The sequence below is a fragment of the Callithrix jacchus genome, chromosome 9 (genome assembly GCF_049354715.1).
Source record: "Callithrix jacchus isolate 240 chromosome 9, calJac240_pri, whole genome shotgun sequence".
Taxonomy (NCBI): domain Eukaryota; kingdom Metazoa; phylum Chordata; class Mammalia; order Primates; family Cebidae; genus Callithrix; species Callithrix jacchus.
In genome coordinates, this window is record NC_133510.1 from 47,370,346 (window position 1) to 47,390,059 (window position 19,714).

At 33.4% G+C, this 19,714-nt stretch overlaps 1 protein-coding gene across 30 annotated transcripts in view; it reads left to right on the forward strand.

Moving 5' to 3' along the window:
• SOX5 (SRY-box transcription factor 5) overlaps positions 1-19,714 on the forward strand; it is a 1,034,770-nt gene that overhangs the window by 653,795 nt on the left and 361,261 nt on the right. For 26 of the 30 annotated variants that reach the window (XM_035258425.3, XM_078339089.1, XM_078339088.1 and 23 more), the window contains one exon: positions 17,863-18,094. In XM_035258425.3, coding sequence (XP_035114316.1) covers positions 17,864-18,094 — 231 coding nt within the window. In that variant the 5' untranslated portion in view covers position 17,863. The remainder of the gene's footprint in view (positions 1-17,862; positions 18,095-19,714) is intronic. The other 4 variants (XM_078339102.1, XM_078339103.1, XM_078339100.1 and 1 more) reach the window with 1 other exon arrangement.

A 19,714-nucleotide genomic window follows, 5' to 3' on the forward strand; every position in this document is an offset into this window, starting at 1 on the left:
ATTGGTATTACTCAAATATTTGTCAGTGCCTCTTCCCTCTAATTCACTTTTTTCTCCTCCATCGTGATAGAGTTTAAATTATTTGTAAGGAAATAAAAATCAAAACATTTGCTTCTAGATATACCTCAAGGAAGTCCTGATTTCTAAATTGGTTTGAAGTTACTTGTTCTGGCAAATCAATGTCTATTTAATTAAGCCTGTGTTGCATTGCCCTAAATTAATTCCAACTACTATCATGAGTGGAAAGCATCATGGAATATATTATGGGATATTAATTGAGGATAATGTTTTACTTTTTTAACAGTAAAGATGTATTTATAAAACTATGAAAAATAAATTTAGAAAACCATCAACTTACCCATTTTAATTCCCCTCTGTAATGTTTAAAAAAGAATGTAAGACTTCATTATACAGTGAACACCAACAATAGTTGATTTCATAGGAAATGAATTTAGGGCTCTGGAGATGGAGGAAACAGATATTAACAGTTAATAATTATTATTTTAGAGACTATTCTGGAAGTTATTTACAAAGGTTTTAATTTCTTTAGAAGTTTTCTGTGATAAACTGAAGATTGAGTTACCCTTCCAAAGCTTTACCTGTGTTACCAAGGATGAAATGCTGGGTCAGACCACTATAGACTAAACTATTGGGTAATAGGATAACCCATATTATCTTTTCTAAGCATTTAAATGAAGAAATTAGTAAACAGGATATTGTCTGTTCTATGTAAGAATTAGTAATGAATTGTCAATCTATTCAATGCCTTCTTTTAGAACAGTCATCAAATATTTGCCTATCAGGGTGTAAAAATATGATGTGGCAAAGAGAGAAGGAGCTAAAAAAAGAACCTAAAAAAAGTTAGGAAAAGAAAAACATGTACCTGATGTAGATCTACCAACAATATTCAATAAAAGCTTGTATTCAAATAGAAGCAGTAGAAATGAGAAATATATTTTTTATTCTTTGGGTAAAATCCAATTTAAAGCCTGTATTTTTTTCATAAAAATATCTTATATTTGACTTTTAACTAATAATGAAAATGTGATAATATTTGGAGCAAGTCTAGCTCCAAATTCTAGTTCAGCTACTTTCTAACTCTAAGACTTTCATTATCTTAGGTAGTATCTCTGAGCTAGTTTCTATGAGTAGAATGGATGCAATAATGTGTGTTTTGTAGTTGTAAAACATACTGCTTTATTGAAATATAATTCAGTACCATAAAATTTACCCATTTAATGTATGAGTCAGTGGTTTTTAGTATTTTCAGAATTGTGCATCCATCACCACAATCTAATTTTAGACTATTTTCATTACTCTAAAAGACATCTTGTAACTTTTAGCAGTTGTTCCCCGTTTTCCCTCCCCACCCCACACCCTGCCCAAGACAACCACCAATCTACTTTCTATACAGATTTTTCTATTCTGCATGCTGCATATAAATGGAATTTTAGAATATGTAGTCCTTTGTGAGTAGCTTCTTTCACTTAACATAATGTTTTCAAGGTTCATCAGTTTTGTAGCATATATAAATATTTCATTCATTTTTATTATTGAATCATGTTCCATTGTATGGATATGCTACATATTGTTTTTTCATTCATCATTTAACAGAAACTTGGCCTGTTTCCACTTTTTGGCTGTTATGAATAATGCTGTTATGCACCTTTGTGTACAAGTTTTTGCATGGACATATGTTTTCCATTTTCTTTGGTATTTACCAAGGAGGGGAATTGCTAGGTCATATGGTAACTCTTTAGAAACTGCAAACTGTTTTTGAAAGTGACTGTGCTGTATTTTACATTCCTAACAGATCTTTGATGGTTCCAATTTCTCCACATCTTCTCCAACATTTGTTATTGTCTGTCCTTTTTATTTTAGCCATTTTAGTGGATGTGCCGTGACATCTTATTGTGGTTTCATTCACATTTCCCTGGTGACTAATGCTTTTGAGCATCTTCTTATGTGCTTGTTGACCACTTATGTATCTTCTTGGGAGAAATGTATATTCAGATCCTTTTCTCATTTTAAAAATGGGTTGCCTTTTTATTGTAAGTTTTGTACAGTAGTTCTATGTATATAAATATATACACACATATATATATTTATATATGAATTGTCAGGATTATTTATAAATTCTGGATGAAATTCTCATACCAGATATATGATTTGCAAGTATTTTCTCCCATTCTTTGGGCTGTCTTTTCACTTTATTGTTAGCATTGTATTTAGTGTGAAAGTTTTTAATGAAGTCCAATTTATCTGTTTTGTTGTTGTTGTTGTTGTTACTTGTGTGTGTAGTGTCAAATCTAGCAAACCATTGCCTAACCCAAGGCCATGAAGATGTACTTCTGGGCTTCCTTCTAAGTGGTTTATGGTTTTAGCTCTTACATTATTGGATCTGTGGTCCAATAATGGTTTGTTTTGGTGACCAGAAATAATACATGGAAAGCATCTAGCACAGTCATGGCATATATCAATGTGTAATTAGTGGGTGTCATTCAAATCACTCTGAAGCCAAAGTTCATGAATATGTACTAGAACTTATCTTTAGGTCCCTCTCACATTATTGTTCTTACTGGTCTGCAAGGAACTGTAAGGAACAAAATGTTTGTATTATTTTCAAAAACATTTCCAGAGAGGTTTTAATCATTATAGTTGATTATTATTAAGTCCTTTATGGTAACAAAAATGCAAAGATGTGGAAGAAAAACAGAACAAGTTTGAGCAGATTTAAGGTTCTCCTGTTCATTTCTGTAAGTTTGTTAACATCAAGACATACTATAATATACACAAAATACACTCTCTGGGAAATATATTGAAATTGAGGAAATTTGGCTTATATTTCATGATCATTTTTATTAGTATTAGAATGATTAATATTAATATTTTTAACATATCTCGAGATGTCACAGAATGATGTTATCTTTAGTGGTTTAGTTTTATTTTCAAAATAACATTTTGTTGGATTTTCTAAGTATTGGATAGATTATCCACATGTATTTTTGGAAAGTTAAGTAAGTACTTTAAGGAGAGGCAAGGTGAGAAGTTTATGATGGTAAGGAGGTAAGTTTAAACGTTATTCTCTTTTGCGATAAAATATTTTTTGTTTTTCTTCTGTATTTCACTTCCGTATTATCATTTGAATATGTCATTGGCAGGTATTATTTTTTATACACTTTGATATAAAAAATCTGTTTTATAAGAAAAAAATACTAGGAAGTAACTACTCAGTTACTTCTGAAAGTGGACTACTACATGAAGCAAGTTGGAATGAGAGTAGCTGTTGCTATTGTACCTAAAACAGCCATGAATGTTGGGAAGAGGTTGATCTGAAAGCAACTATAGACAATAGTTTACTCTGAGGAGACTATGTTTTATGTTATAAATATACATTTCATGTTTAATAGAAAAATATACAGATTGGGGAAGAAATCACATTTTACCCAATCTAAAAAAGGATAATCCCTTTAGGTCACTGACCGGACAGTATGAAGAAGACACTGCAGCTGCAGCAGTCTTTGGATAAACAGAGGATTTAATAATGTTCAAATATTTGTCCCAACCTCAAAAGACACCCTGAAATAGAAGTAACTTTACAGATGATGCAGCTCTCTCCATATAGATCTGGTGGTTCTTGCCCAGGGATTTCCTTGGGCATTTATTGTGTTTTGCTTACTAACCAACGCAGTTATGGTAGCTATCTTTGTGGGGATTAGGCTTCAGTCCTTTATAAATAATGTCAGCATAGAATGTAAGAATGACAAAATTGAAAATAGGAAATGCATATTTAAGTCTGCGGAACATCTTCCCCATGGTTTGATGTTCTTGGACACATGAGAGCTAGGATTTTGAGAGGATTAATTAGCTTAGCCTAACATTTTTTTAAATTTCAGAATCGTATCTCACAGTTGCTACACACTTTGAGTATGCACTTAGCCAACTCCCTTTGAAATATGTATTCTACAAGAAACACATTCTTTAAAATGTAAGCTATATACCCTAGATTTCAGCACTCTTTCTACCTCTATTATATATGCTTTAATATATTTTAAAGGCATGTATCATTTTCTAGAGTCCTTAGCATAAATAACTATGTTGAAATCAAAAGTTGTTGATAATATTTTAGTAAAAAGGAATTCAAAGCAAGTAAGTTTATACAGCCTTTAAAAAATGTTTTCAGGGAACTGTGTGTGGATGGTGTGATGGAGAGGAAACCAGTATTTTGAGAAGTCTTTAAATGATCATGCCTCCATAAACTTGCCAGCAACAAAAAACAAAAAAAGAGGATGGAAGGAGAGGTTGGGGAGGATTCGGTCCCCTTTGGAACACAAAGGTCTTTCAGTTGTCGGGGACTGGAATGAGGGTGTTTGGGTAGTGGAAAAAAAATGTTCTAGCATGTGGTAATGAGGTTAAAAAAAAAGAAAACAGCAATGGATGATTACTTTTCTCCATCAAGGCTCCTTTATCCTCATAAGCTCAGACAGTGGTCAGCATGTTAGACACCCCTCCCTGTTTTATCCATCCCTTAACTATGTTCTTTGACAGGACTGGTTTATACAGCTGGGCCTTTGTTAAGCCTTGGGAGAAACAGTAGAGAACAGCAAAAAAGATGGCAGACTGCGTACCTATAAAATGGTGGATGTAAATACTGTATTGAAGTGCAGGATTCCAGCTTGAAGGTTTTGCTTTTATTTGATTAAGTTTTTCTTTTACAGTTTTATCAGGTGAATACTTTTTAAATTTTTGTTTTAATTTGTGTACTGACAGATTTTGTGGTGATATGGGTAAATTGTGTTAATCAGTAAAGTTTCTTATCAGCTATATTCTAACAAACGACGGGAATGAACTCAGTTATAATACCATCTAAAATTAGATATTCATATTATAGTGTTGCAGAAAACATCTCCATTGTATGTGCCAAGGCGTAGAACTAATTGAAAAGAGAGAGCATATAGGAAAAGCTGTTTATTTCAAAAGGCTTATCTCTATGACATACTTTTAAAGTATAAACAAATGGGAACTTAATAGTAATATTACTGTTAGCCCTGTTTGAAATACAGTGCAAATCTTACACTGGGATCTTATTGTGTGTTTATACTCGTCATACCATTGCTGGAGTTTGATGATTTTCTTCTCTACAGTGTATGCCATAACTTTTGAATTTTATATTTTCAGGGCTAGCTTTCCTAACTTGCCCACAGTGGCAGTATGAACCATGCTTTTAAACTTTTTTTTTTTTTTTTTTTTTCTAAAAACAACAGGGCATGTGCTAAAACCAGAAAGATTAATGGGAAAAGAAGATAAACAGTTAAGACATAAAATGAGTTTAGAGGTCAAGCTAGAAAAATAGGAAAGCTTATGGATTTAATTCATATTCATCCAAGCAAAGGAGCTTTGGCATGAAAGGAGCCAATGAAGAGGCTCAGCATTCTTATAACATCAACCATAGCTGCATCCTGCTGTTTTGGAGTTTGGGTTGATAGATGCTCATCGTCTCTGACACTGCACACTTACTTTTGGATTTTTCCTAATTAGGATGGCAAATTCTTTATTTTTGCGGGGAAGTTTGGAAAATTTATCTTTGTCTAGTATGCCTTTCTCTCACATCAGAAGCTGTTGTTTGAGGAAAGATTTGTGCACTGTATATACGTTCCTTGCTGTCTATTTTGAATATAACATAAATATTTTCTACTTTGTACATTTTCAACAGCTGCTATAGAAACAGGCTGTAACCAAGTCTGTATGGGGCATGGAAAGAAAGAAAGAGCCCCCTAAATTGGTCAGAATTTAGCAATATATAAACTCTTCCTTGTCAGGGTTATTTGGATTCCAAAGAGTGTAGGGGGTCATAATATTTCTCTTCATTGGACTACTTAGACAGTCAGTTTTCAACAAATCTGATGCTGATGCTCAGTACTCATTTTAGCTGTGGGCCTCCTTTCTCATTTCTGCGAGTGAGGAAGCATTCTCTAGAGGTTTTCTTTAGACGGCTTAACTTGCTTGATTTCACAATGACCTTTGAAAACAAAAGAAATTAAAACTAGACTGGTTACTTAATTATTTTTGTCATCATTATTAGATCCTAAATAAATTAAACATGCCACAGATTTTATTTCAAGACATACACCATGCTAAGAATAAGTCACTTTTGATTATGGGACAATTTGCTATTTATTTAGACTTAGCCAGTACTGTGAGATGGGAGGGAGAGAGCAAGAGTGGGGATGGGCACTTTAACAGGAAGAATCCCAGATAAGAAGTCAGGGAATGGTGCTCCAAATCAGTAAATAAGGATTTTATTTTAGAAAATAAACTTTTATTCCCTATTTGCAGTTCTGCCATTGCAGTACTGTAAAGTCCTAAAAGGGTCAAAATGACAGTGAAATAATATTTTTATAGAGGTCTCGGTGTTATTAAGCCTGAATAGATATTCTTTCCTATCAAAACAATTTTTTTGCTTATGCATCTCACCTGACCAGTGTTATCCATGAATGAAAATCCATCTTCTTTCATGATAAGTATGGTGAATCTGGTGAACTGTTTTCACACTTTATTACAAACATTTCCACATATGCATTTGTGATCATATGTAGACTTTAATACATCCTCAGAAGGATAACATGAAAAAATTGACTGGTATTACTAAGAGATTAGTAGTAGTAATATTTAGGAATTACATATCATTTGGCTTTCCTTTTCGTGGGTTAACAAGTTGGAAGGAATTCTTTTCTACTTCTTTATTTCTTTCTTTGAAATACACAAAACTTTCAACCAAATAGTTTTGAATTATATAGTATTGAATGTTGTTAGCATCAGATCATGATTAAATTAAGGTGGTATGGTCTAATCCTTAATGAAGAAGTTCCATAAAAAAGAAAGAATATTAATGTTTATTAGCATATCATCAGATAGTAAAGTTTCTCTTTCTTCTGCTTATCCTTCTCCTCATCCTCTTCCTCCTCTTCCTCTAATTCCTCTTTCTGTCTCTTTCTGCATCACGTGTGCACACATGGTTGCATATATAAACAAGGCCCAGCCACCTCCCAAACTTAGACCTGACAGGTTTATTCCAGGATAGAACAATAGAAATGGAATTCATTCCTATTCACTAGCAATTGTTCTGATAGACAGCAGAAAAGATTGTCCCAGTAGCAGGGATTCTGCAGATAATTTTTAAAGATACCTTATTAGAGATACCGAGAATGGGTAAGCATTTTACACAGTATTCTTTTGCTGTCTATTCAGCTGTCCATAACCTAAAATTTATACATATGGCAACCATATGTCTCAGAAAAATCCAAAAGGCTTCTGATTTTTAATACTTTATTTCCTTAACCGGGAAGCACGCTATTACTCATTAATCAATTTGTTAATCAATTCCCTGAACTTTTGGGTCAGAAAAAATTGTACTTATATTAAATAGGGGTTTTGGTTTTTTAGTACTTCATATTATTAATAAAAGATTTTTACAGCCTATACCAGAAGAGATAGTTTTTACTAAACCCTAGATTCTTCCCCTCATTCCTGTGTCTGTCCCAGGAATGGGATATGTGGCTACTCTGCTTAGCTTTCAGACACACAAGGAGCTGAGCATCTGGGGAAACTCAGGAGGTGAGCACTTTCACGCTGACTCAGAGACCAGCCGTATGACTCCAGTCTGGCGCTGTCACGCCTGGTTATGGAAAGGCAAGAACAATGCCTCCCTTGAGAAGGGGGAAAAAAGTCTAGTGCAGTCACAATTTTGATGTAAAATTTAAATCATCCCTCCACATCCTGTGGACTTAGAGCTGTCAGAAAGGCAAAACCCATGCTCAAATGGAAAAAGCTTTTTATTGCCTTAAAAAGTATACATTTTCTAACTATAAATTAGAAGTTCTAGAATCACAGATTTTAATGCTAGATTATTCTAAGTAATTTATAGATAATCAGAACAAAAGGACTTTGATATTTTTAACCTGTAGATGGCTGAAGGTTAAACATATTTTTCAGTTTGCAATGAACAGCAAATGTATAACAATACATGAATTAAATAATTTATAACAAAATGCTCTTTATAGACTTGTGTCATTTTCTCCCAAACCTATGCATTTGGTCATTTTATCTGAAACTTAAAAGAAATATCTCTTCAATACATAAAAGTCTTAATCATTTCTATTATTTTTCTTCAAGGTGACTTGGTTGAAATTTAGTATCTTTGATGATTAGAGAGATTCTATGATCAAATGTTTGATATCTCAAATAAAGGTGTTTCTGTTTTAGAGAGAAGGAAATAAAACCATTGTAATTTTTAATGATTCAAGATAAAGTTAGGCAAATTTTTAAGTAAAACCTGCTTATTGCCATACCCTTCCTTGTAAATCATGAGAAAAGTATTGTTAATTTTTTCAAAACAATATAGAATTATGTTAAAACATTTACTATCTCTTCTTAATGAAAGTGTATTTGTACATAGGAGTCATACAAGTTCCTCTAAACTAGTTTTCCTTCAGTTTTGTTATATTTATCATGATTAACTCTTATTAATCTTTTCCAAGATTTAACAATATCAAACGATTTCAGTGGAGTTTAATTAAATGTTTTTTCTTCCTTTTTATTTATGAGGACTACTCTTGTTTCAGGCACATAGTAAGTGTGGATTAATATCAAATTATGTAACGAAACAGACATTTTAGGTGGCAAATATAATTTTTTAGATAAATTTTGACTCCATAGCCCAACTATTATGTTACTCATAATAAAACAGTCTTCTTACTAGAATGTTTTCTGGGGGTCTCCAGATGATAAGACAAAGTCTAATATTGAAATAAAATTTTAGCGATTTACAGTTATTAGTGAAACAGTAAGAAAAGAAAGCATAAAGGAAGAACTGAATTATGAATTCTGAATCATTGTAGGATGGAATTTGGCTGCCATGAGCTGTTTTTAAATGTTTGTCTCCCTGTTTAGAAAAGGATAGAACAGTAGTTAACAAAACAAAGATGGACGTTTTCTAGTGAGTTTTCCTGCTTATTTTAGGTACATTATTTTAAAAACTTTAAAAATATCCTGTGTTCAACTAATAGTAAAGAATCACTCATTTTGTTCAGATAATTACAAGACTTGGATTCTATTTCTGATTCTTTCCTTGTCTATCTTCAATGGTTGTTGTTTTTTTTTTTTTTTTTCTTTTTTTCTTTGATACTATTTTCTGGTAGAAACCTGTACCTTTACATTGTTTTGCTCATCTTACCCTCCCCTCCATCTCTGACTTTAGTGGCATAGAAGAGGCTGGGGAAAGGTATTTGGTAAAAGTAGTGATGTTAGCAAAGAGAAGAGCAAACAGGTGGTGAACAAGTGAAAAGTGATGATCTTCTTATCAGAAAGAAGGAAAGGTGTAATGAAGTACTTGATCTCAATGTGGAGAACATCTCAGAAACTGAACATGTGGCAAGGTAAACACAGGGCAACCTTGGTGAAGATCACTTCAAAAGTTGTTGGTGACCACTTTTTGATGAACATCTTTTTAAATACAGTTTAAACTTCTGTAATGTATATTTTATATAAACTCAGATTACATTTAACAACAGAATACTAATTTATTCATAAATAAATATAGCTCAAAAATTAGTTTTGATTTTAGATTTACATGTTATGGTAAATTTTGTTGATCTCTACTCTGGTGAAGTATATAGTAAAGAATACAAGGAAGTTTATCTTTTTTATTCTATGCTGTCTTGTTTTTATATGTCTATGAAATCTGTGTTTCTACTTCAATTTATATTTTATGCCAGGACCTGATAAACTTGTTCATGCCTCTAAATAATAATGTAATGCATGAGGTCTTTGTATGTGGGAAGCAATGGGCAGAGAATTATGGAGATCAACATGTTCTATATCAGAAACTGACAGCAAAGAGGATTTAGAGAAAAGAAAAGAAAAATGGTATAAAAGTTTTAAAGACTGCATGTTTACCGTAAATAAATTTTCTATTTAAAGATTTTTGAATATTACATATGACAGACTTGGTTATAAAAATTTACATGGAATGCTCACAGAGTAAACTCTGAACTTGGAAAAACAAAGATGTTCAAACATCTAAGAGGGAAAGTATGAACTATAAGATATCATAATAATAATTAACATTCATAGATAAGAGTAACGAAGTTGATGTTTCCTTCTTAAAAACGTGATATGCTAAGTTTGTGTAGTTCTGTTTATGCATCAGATATAAGTGTTTATTGTTTCATTCATTTGAATTAAAACCTTTCTATTCAAGCTCAATTTCTGTTTTGATTTGCTGTATTGGATAAGTAACATTCTATTGTGAAAGAATCTGTAATACACAGTAAAGTTTAATTTCTAATACTGATTAGCCTTTTCACAACAACCTTAATTACAAAAGGAACCAGAAGAGTAAATGTAAATTTCCTGAACAAATATTCTTGCTACTAGAAAAACTTAAGGCATGTAACTTCCAGAAAAGTATTATTCTCTTTGACTTGCCAATTTTTATTTTGCTTTGCATATCCATATTCAGTGTTCCCTTAAGAAGATGCATTTTATTAAATATTTTTAATTAAAATACTTTTTTTGAGACAGGGCCTCACTTTGTTGCCCAGCCTGCAGTGCAGGGCCACCGTCATAGTTCACCACAACCTTGCTCTCCTGGGCTCAAGCAATTCTCCCACCTCAGCCTCCTGAGTTACTGGGACTACAGGCATGGGCCACCATCCCCAACTAATTTTTGAAATTTTTTCTAGAGACAGAATCTCCCTGTTTTTCCCAGGCTGCTGTTGAACTATGGGTTTCAAGAAATCTTCCTGCCTTGGTCTCCCAAAGTGCTCGAAGAAAAGGGTTAGCAACCATATCCAGTCCTGTGTGTCTGATCCATTCTTCATTACCCTGTTGAATTCTTGTATTTTCTGGGAAGCATTTTCTTATTAGTGAGATACCATCTATTATCTATCTATCTCCTGTAGCACTCATATTTTTAAAAAGGGATGTACCTTTCAATATTCTTTCTTGATTTATTAATTATGTTGCTGTTTATTGGGCACATAGTATCTTTCACTAAATGTTTTTCCACTAATGAATGAATGAATGGATAAAAGGATGATTAGGTATATATCTCCTGTTTCCATCGAAACTGTAACTCCCTTAAAGGTGAAGCAGAAGAATCATCATATCTAAGTTGCCTATTTTATGACACAAAGGTAACTTGGTTGGCACAAAATAGGGACTCATTCAATTTATTAATTTATTCATAAAAGAAATACATTGCCAACTATGTGCTAGGAATTATACTGCCCTATTATTAATTGTATCTCATTTGGTGTAGAGGATTAGAATATTTGGGAAAACAAATGCAGAGCAATTTGGAAAGGTTTTATCATACATATAAAGTCACATCCTTCACATTAATTTTGGTGACATAAAGTGAAGTAGTCAAAAACTGAACTGTACTTGCAAAAATTTTACTTGAAAGACATGTTACATGGCATGGGAACTGAAGAAATTAAAAATAACATTCTTATTTTCCACATCCTTCTATTGTAGTTGCAGATACTATACAAGCTAATAAAAATAATTTAATAAAGTTTACATATAATGATTAATTTTTTTATGTATGCTACTGAGAAGAGTTGACAATGTAGTTTGAGATTGGACATTGTTGCTTCTGCCATGGTGGTAAGAAGGGATGGATTTGTAGCAGAACTGGAATTTGAGTTTCCTCTTTCTAGATATTTATTTTTGCAATTTTTTATATGTAACTGCAAACTTTAAGATAAATAATATTATCATTTGGAAGAACAACCAGTAGAAGGCACTGCTTCCTAGGATTTTAATTTGTGTATTATCTAGTCAAAGGTTAAAATATTTAAAGAAAGAAACTTTAAAAAAGAATCTACTGTATCAGGAAAATAATCCCTATTCTGAGTCTTTCATTTTATATTGTTCCAAATACATAATATCTTTAACTTTTTACATGCTGTCATTTTCTAGAAGAATTGTACCAAAGAACATATCCTAAAAAGAAGTTTATTAAAGTTTTTAGCAGTAAATAGGTAATACCTCAGTAATAACTATTAATAATTAACTATGTAGTGTTTATTGGTAAATTTATTTAACTCTAGTCTTTTACTTACACATGTTAAATAAATATATTTTTAATCAGACCTATACTGTGTTTCACAAGCTTTTAAAAAACATTATTAGAGCTTACCAATTCCTTTATGCTGAAATTATTTAAAAAGAAGGGTAGTATTACTGACCTCTATGATTGCTGACAATACTGAGACATATTTGAAGCATAGTTGTCCTGTAAGATTAAATCTTAAAGCTATACATAGGTAGGGCATAATCAGAGGGTTACTGGTTTTAGTTAGTAGCTATTCATGTTGCATATATCCTGGAAGACTATTATTTTCAGAAAGGTTCTAAGTACTGGGCAAGTAGCTGTGAACGAAAATATAGTCTACCTATGTAGATCTTATTGTAGGGGAGATTGACCATAAACAAATAAGTATAAAACATGTCAAGTGATTATAAAGGCTGTGAACAAAATGCATAAGGACTAAGAGTAGGATTGGAGTGCAGGTTTAGGAGAAATGACCAAGGAAGGCCTTACTGAAGAAATAATGTTTGAGCAGAAAACTAAATGAAGAGAGGAAGAAGGCAAGTATATGTCTGGGGTAGGAGGATTCCAGATTCATTAAAATACCAACCATGAAAAAAATGTGCTTAAATCAATGGTGTGCGCACGCACGCATACACACACACACACACACACACACACACACCTGCTATAACAAATCATGACAAACATGGCTTAAAAAATACAAATGTATTCTTTTACAGTTTTGGAAGTCAGAAGTCCTAAAATCAAGGTGTTGGCAGGGCACATTTCTTCTAGAGGCTCTAGGAAAGGATCTTTTCCATTGCATTTTCTAGCTTCAAGAGGCTGTCAACATTCCTTGGCTCATGGCCTCATCTTCCATCTTCAAAGCCAGTAGCATAGTATCATCTAGCGTCTTCCTCTGACTCTGACTTTTCTTTTCCCTCTTCTAAGGGTGTATAATATTACTTTGGACCCACCAACAATATTTAGAATAATCTTCTCATTTCAAAATACTTAATTACATAGGCAAAGTCCCTTTTGACATGTAAGGTATTAAGACCCGGACATCTTGGCTTGGGGGTGCATTATTTTTACTACACCCATTGTTTGCAACATTGACTGCATATTAAAATCAGTGAGGATCTTTAAAATTTTCTGATACCTAGTCACCCTTCAGAATCAATGACATCAGAATTTCTAAGCGAATTTCTTTTTTTGTTTGTTTGTTTGTTTGTTTGAGATGGAGTCTTGCTCTGTCGCTCAGGCTGGAGTGCAGTGGCATACTCTCTGCTCACTGTAACCTCCACCTCTTGGGTTTAAGCAATTCTCCTGCCTCAGCCTTCCGAGTAGCTGGCATTACAGGCATGTGGCATCATGCTTGGCTAATTTTTGTATTTTTAGTAGAGATGGGGTTTCACCATGTTGGTTGGGCTGGTCTCAAACCTCTGACCTCGTGATCTGCCCATCTCAGCCTCCCAAAGTGCTGGGATTACAGGCGTGAGCCACCACGCCTGGCATTCTAAGGGAATTTCTAAGGGTAAAACCCAGGGATCAGTATTTTTAAAACCTCTCCAGGTAATTCCAGTGTCCAGTGAAAGGTTTAGAACCACTACTTTATTTTCTGTTTCAGTCTTATACCTTCTACCCCACCTCTAAGTTTGCTGTCCATGTCTGAACACATTTGGGATATCCTACTTGCAGAGCGATTATAAGGCGCATGGAGAGCCATCAGCCAAGAGCAAAAAACCCCAGTAGTTTTATATTTACTGTCACATTTATCAAGAGTAGGTTGATTGTACAGAATGCTACAAGGGGAAATGAAGGGAAGGAGACACTTTCCTGTCAAAATCAAGTTGTTTTTTACAAGGCGGGATGTTTCTTGTTTTGTTCATGTAACAGCAATTTCAGGAGTGTTATAATCTACACATGGGATTTGATCCATCTTCCTCAATCTTTTCTTTTTTCGAGTAAGCTTGAACCCTAAATTTATATAATCCTTTCTAAAAGCATCTCTGCATCTTTGCTTTTATCATTACTTTCTATATGAAATTACTTCTCTGTTTATTGTACATTGTTTATTTATTCTTTTTCCTTGAAAGCCAACTGGTTCAACCATTCTGTGCAGCATTTAAGGATGCTCTGGTCCTCAAGAAGCACTCAAATACTTAGCTATAATGTCATCTGGCATTTAGACTGAGCTGTCTTTCATTCGTGTTTGTCCTTTTATTTAAAATATTCTCAACCAGCTCATATGCTTCTTTAATCAGAGGCTGAGAAATAGGTTTTTTATTCCCATTATATAAGTGTCTTGCACACGGTAGATGATCAGCAACTAGTTGCTGATGATGGAAGATTTTGCGTGTCTTAAAATTAGATGTCAGTTCTATCAAGAAGTTTTTTTATTTAACCACAAAGTGAGTTAAGACCGGTGTTATGTCATCATAGCTCCCCAAGGCAGTTTCACATTAGATTACATTTGTCTGTCTTGTGTCAGTTTCTTTGAAGTCTGAGTTTTGTTCATTGGTAAGTCTAGCATCACAGAAGTGACAAAAATCATGTCTGAAGGATATATAAGAGCATACACCAGCCTAGATACTCAGATTGTTACTGCAATACAGATACATAGTTAGTGTAAGTCATGTAGTGTAAGCTATATATCCCAGAAGACCAATATATGGACATTTGCGGTGCCTTCTTAATGAGGCTTTTTTTTCTCTCCAAGATGGAAGACTTTGGTAGATGGACAAAAATTTAGAACCTAATGTTATTGGTGATTTTGTTGTCAATATCTTTTAGAAGTACTGTGGGTCATAGTAAACATGAATAATACAACCAACAGATTGACATCTCTATATGTAATTTGTTATATAGTTTACTTTTCTGACTTAGTATCCTATAGTTGAAATATAACCATGATTGTTTTTATTATAATAATTTAACAAATCTCTAAGAAATCTTTTACCTGAATTAAATTAAAAATACTTTCAAGTTCAGTGCATTAAGAACATTCTATAAAACTCTGAAAATGGAATTGAAGTAAGCATAAGATATGTGACATTCCAAGATCAGTTGCCTTCTGGCACCATAACTCTTCCATGTCAGTGTTATAAAACTTAACCTTCTTGCTCCCTAGAATGCTTTATATAGAGAATACTTACCAGTTAAATAGAAAGTTAATTTAGCTTCTGAAATAACTAGAAGTTTTGAAAAAAAATCTATCAATGACTATCTGTCTACCTTAACTACCTATGTCTACTTTTGGACTTTCAATTTTCATAATTGATGTTAATAATGATATTAATAAAGTAGAAATCAACAGAAAAGTCATGGTTCTGAAGATCATAGAATTGTATAAACTTACGAATGGCTAGCTGATCTTGCTTTCTGTTTTGATGGCCCAGAAACTGGCCGTTGTCAAGAGACTAGAGGTTTTAGACATTGAGAGACTGCACGTGAGGCTGAGACAGACACCAGAATACCAATGTATTAATTTCAGTAAGAATGATAATGCCCACATAGACCACAAATGCTAAGGTTTGTATAACAAAGGCATAAGCTCCTTATAGTCAAGCTACATGTGAAACTAAGAAATAATTAAAAGTTTCTTTATTAGTTTAATAAATCACTTCACAAAGACCTTAAATATTTTAAGTCTGTTCTGTCCACAAACTCTTTGTATGAGAATCAGAAGTTTGCCTGTAGAACATGGAATCAGAACAGTGGCAATTAAATATTTCTAGTGTTCATGGGTTGTTATGTTTAGTAATATATCAGTTTGGTGGGCGATATGGTATTGCCAATGAAATTAGAACTATTCTAACTCTGTTAATTCTAGCCCCTCATAAACTTCTCCATACTTAGAATATACTTGGAATAGGCTGTGGTCATGGGATTGGAAACAGTTGAAATTAACTGAATTTTGGTATCCAAATCTACTTCTCCTTTACATAGTGATGGCATGGTGGCTTCCCTATTTCCTCCTCTTTATCTGTTTCTTTGGCTGATCAACACCTGTATTATTAAGGTTTTGTTTTGAGTACTTGCTATTACATTTGGTCAGTTTACTGCTAAGTATTGCTAGGCAGGGGGCATTTCTCTAATGGGAAACTGTATTTCATGCTGATTTTACAGTTAAACCCTTTAGTAAGCAATCTGTTTTCCTCATGTTTGAGTGTTTTTATTTTTTGAGGGTGGGTGAGTCACACTGCAGTTTAAGCTTGTTAAATAAACAGGGGTTATTTATCAAGTGTGTATTCTGTGTTAAATAATACACTGGTTATTTTTCACAGGGTGCAAAGTCCATTTTCAAAAAGTCTTATCAGGTAGATATTTTTCATCTTAAAGATGAGTAAGTTGAGATAGAGAAATTAAGTCTCACAGCTAATAAGTGACAGAATCAGTATTTTAAATCTTGTCTGATTCTAAACTCCTTATTTTTTTATCTTGTCCTATTATTTTTAATGCAATATCTTCAGTACTTGAATGCATTTTTTCTTTTGAAACTTCTAACTCTAAAAATAATATCATTCAACAGTGATTAGTGGCATTTGGGGGAATGCATTTTAAATTTAAAAATCAGTGATCTATATGAAGAAAGTGTTGCGGTAGTTAGTAAATACTTCCCTGCCTCCCATCTCACTGGTCTAGAATAAGAATGAATGATTTTGTAAACACTCTTTGTTTGTTGAAAAAAAAAAAAAACTTTTTCAGGGTCAGATTAAGTTATAAAGACTACCAGAAAGTTTTTAAATTAAATATTTTAACTTGATTTTATTTCTATGTAAATATTTTAATGAAAGGAAAAGGAATTTTCTATTTAAAATATTTGCCACATATATTTAACCTATAATAATATTCTTAATCAGTCTCAGGTACAAAGAAAATGTTTAATTCTTATTCGGTTATCTAAGCTAATTTTCATGTAGGCTTCAGCTCATCAAAATAAAATAGCCTTCTTGGGATTTTTTTCTTTTATTTAAATATTCTGAGGACAAATAAGTCAGAATTATTCACATCTAAATCATTCATGGAGTTGTGAAAGTGGAATTGAATTATTTTAATATTCTCATCTTTTTGCTACCTCACAACTTTGTTATTATAACTAAATGCCAAAATTGGGTAGTTTGGGGAGGTGAGGGAAAGAAAATTCTCAAATGTTTTAAGATTAACAGTGATTATAAAATTGATTCAATCCTTAATAAGCTTTAAACAAATATTAAACTTTTTGTCAGTTGCTCTGAGGTTTGCTTATAACCACTATTTCTACATTTTACAGTAATTTTTCAACAAAATGCAAATATGTTTTAATGGCAATCATTTATATATTGAGTCTATTTTTTTGATGAAAGAAATTTTAGTTATTTCTCTTCTTTTAGACTGCCAACAGTATTTGCTATTCATAGATGTTCTGTCTTCAATAAGGTCTATCAGAGTGTAAAACTAGATGGGTATTTTTCTTTCCTCTAAAATGGAATGGTCTTTCATTATGCAGTGTTCTTAGGTGAATTCTCTTGTTTAAGAAGCCAGAATACAAGAGAGTGCTATATTAGTGTATTATTCTCACAACAAACAAGCACTGTTCTGTTGCTACCTGCTTGGCCATTGTTTCTGATTGTGTGTGCTTTGCAGTGGTATTTGGATGGTTTCCTGCTCTCTGCTAGCACAAAAAGGCATTTCTGTTACAATGGCCCCTAACCACACAATGACGGCATTAAGGATTTATGTGGAGGTTTCATTATTTTCTCCTCTTTTGTTCCTTCCAGGATGTCTTCCAAGCGACCAGCCTCTCCGTATGGGGAAGCAGATGGAGAGGTAGCCATGGTGACAAGCAGACAGAAAGTGGAAGAAGAGGAGAGTGACGGGCTCCCAGCCTTTCACCTTCCCTTGCATGTGAGTTTTCCCAACAAGCCTCACTCTGAGGAATTTCAACCAGTTTCTCTGCTGACGCAAGAGACTTGTGGCCATAGGACTCCCACTTCTCAGCACAATACAATGGTAGGTTTCTCATGGTTTATTGTGCCTACACTCACTTTTTGACCAGTGTACTCCTCTTAATAGTTTGGCCTCAGTCCTTTGCTTATAATTAACATCTACTTAATAACTCATATACAAGATTTACCCCTGGCATCTTAGAATTCTTTAAAAGTAAATTTGTTCCAATAAGGAACATAGGATATGCTATTTTTGTTTCTTTTGTGTTTTTCAAGAATTCTTGCATTTGAGACACTTACAATTTAATTAGAGGGAAAAACATACAAAATGTAAAAATAATGTTTAAGATATTTAAAATTATTCAGCATGAAAGTTTGATGTCATACTTTTTCTAATAAGTTTTTTTTCTGGTATAGTTACAATGAACAGAGTTTGAACTTCTCCACCATGATAAATCAGTGTTTTTCTTTTTTGTTTTGCCAAGATTGGATTGTATAGTATTCCTTAACAGTACTTGGCATTTCATAGAAGAATATATTTCATAGAGACTATAGTTTTCTAATGTGACTACATTAATTTATAACTCAGGCCTATTCACACTGTTGTTTTGTTAATTCAGCAATTCTTTTTTTTTTTTTTTTTTTTTGCATCGTATTCTGGAATACACAACTCAGGGTAAATCCTCTGACCCCTCATCCTGGGGTCTAGATCACTGTAAAAGATTAGGAAACCAGGGCTTTTTAGATGAGAGGAAAGAAGGCAGCATAGCATCTCTGGCTGCAGCTTAAACAGCACACACAAACACAAATAAGTCATTGTGGTCCCTCTTAGCAACTTAAATACATAGAATCATATTGTTAAGAAGGTTGCGGGGCACTTACCTGTCATTAAAGGCATCCTCACATTTTCACCATGGCTGCTTGGGTGGATGTCACATTTTTATGACTGCTCCACCTTTTCTACTTTAAGGGTGTTAGTGTTGTTAATTTGAACCCGAATTATACCAACAAAAATATATTTTATCTTACATTCTTCTACCTTTAAAAACAGCTCTGATTCTGCTAAATCTTTTTTTTTCTCCAGGAAATTATTGCCTGTCATAAATATAATTAGTGCTGAAATATGTCCACTTGTTCATGTTTTTGAATTACAGCATGTGGAATTAAACCAAGAAGAAGAATCAGATATCTTCTGATAGCTGTGTAACAGATTAATACTTTGATTTTAATGTTAGATTTAAAAATTGCCATTCAACATTTCAGCCTCATGGGTCAAGATTTTTTTGGGCATTTGATAATGCCAAGGTTATTCCACCAAGAATAGTGTTTTAGGCTGGGCACGGTGACTCACACCTATAATCCCAACACTTTGGGAGGCCAAGGTGGGTAGATCACTTGAGATCAGGAGTTTGAGACTAGCCTGGCCAAGATGGTGAAACCCTGTCTCTACTAAAAATGCGAAGATTAGCTTGGCATGGTGGTATATTCCTGTAAGTCCAGCTACGTGGGAGGCTGAGGTAGGAGAATCACTTGAGCCTAGGAGGTGGAGGTTGCAGTGAGCCGAGATCACGCCACTGCACACCAGCCTGGTGACAGAGTAAGACTCCATCTCAAAAAAAAAAAAAATAGAAGAATGTTTTAGCTAACTCATATGTCAGACGTGTAGAAGTGGTGTTTTTAGCAC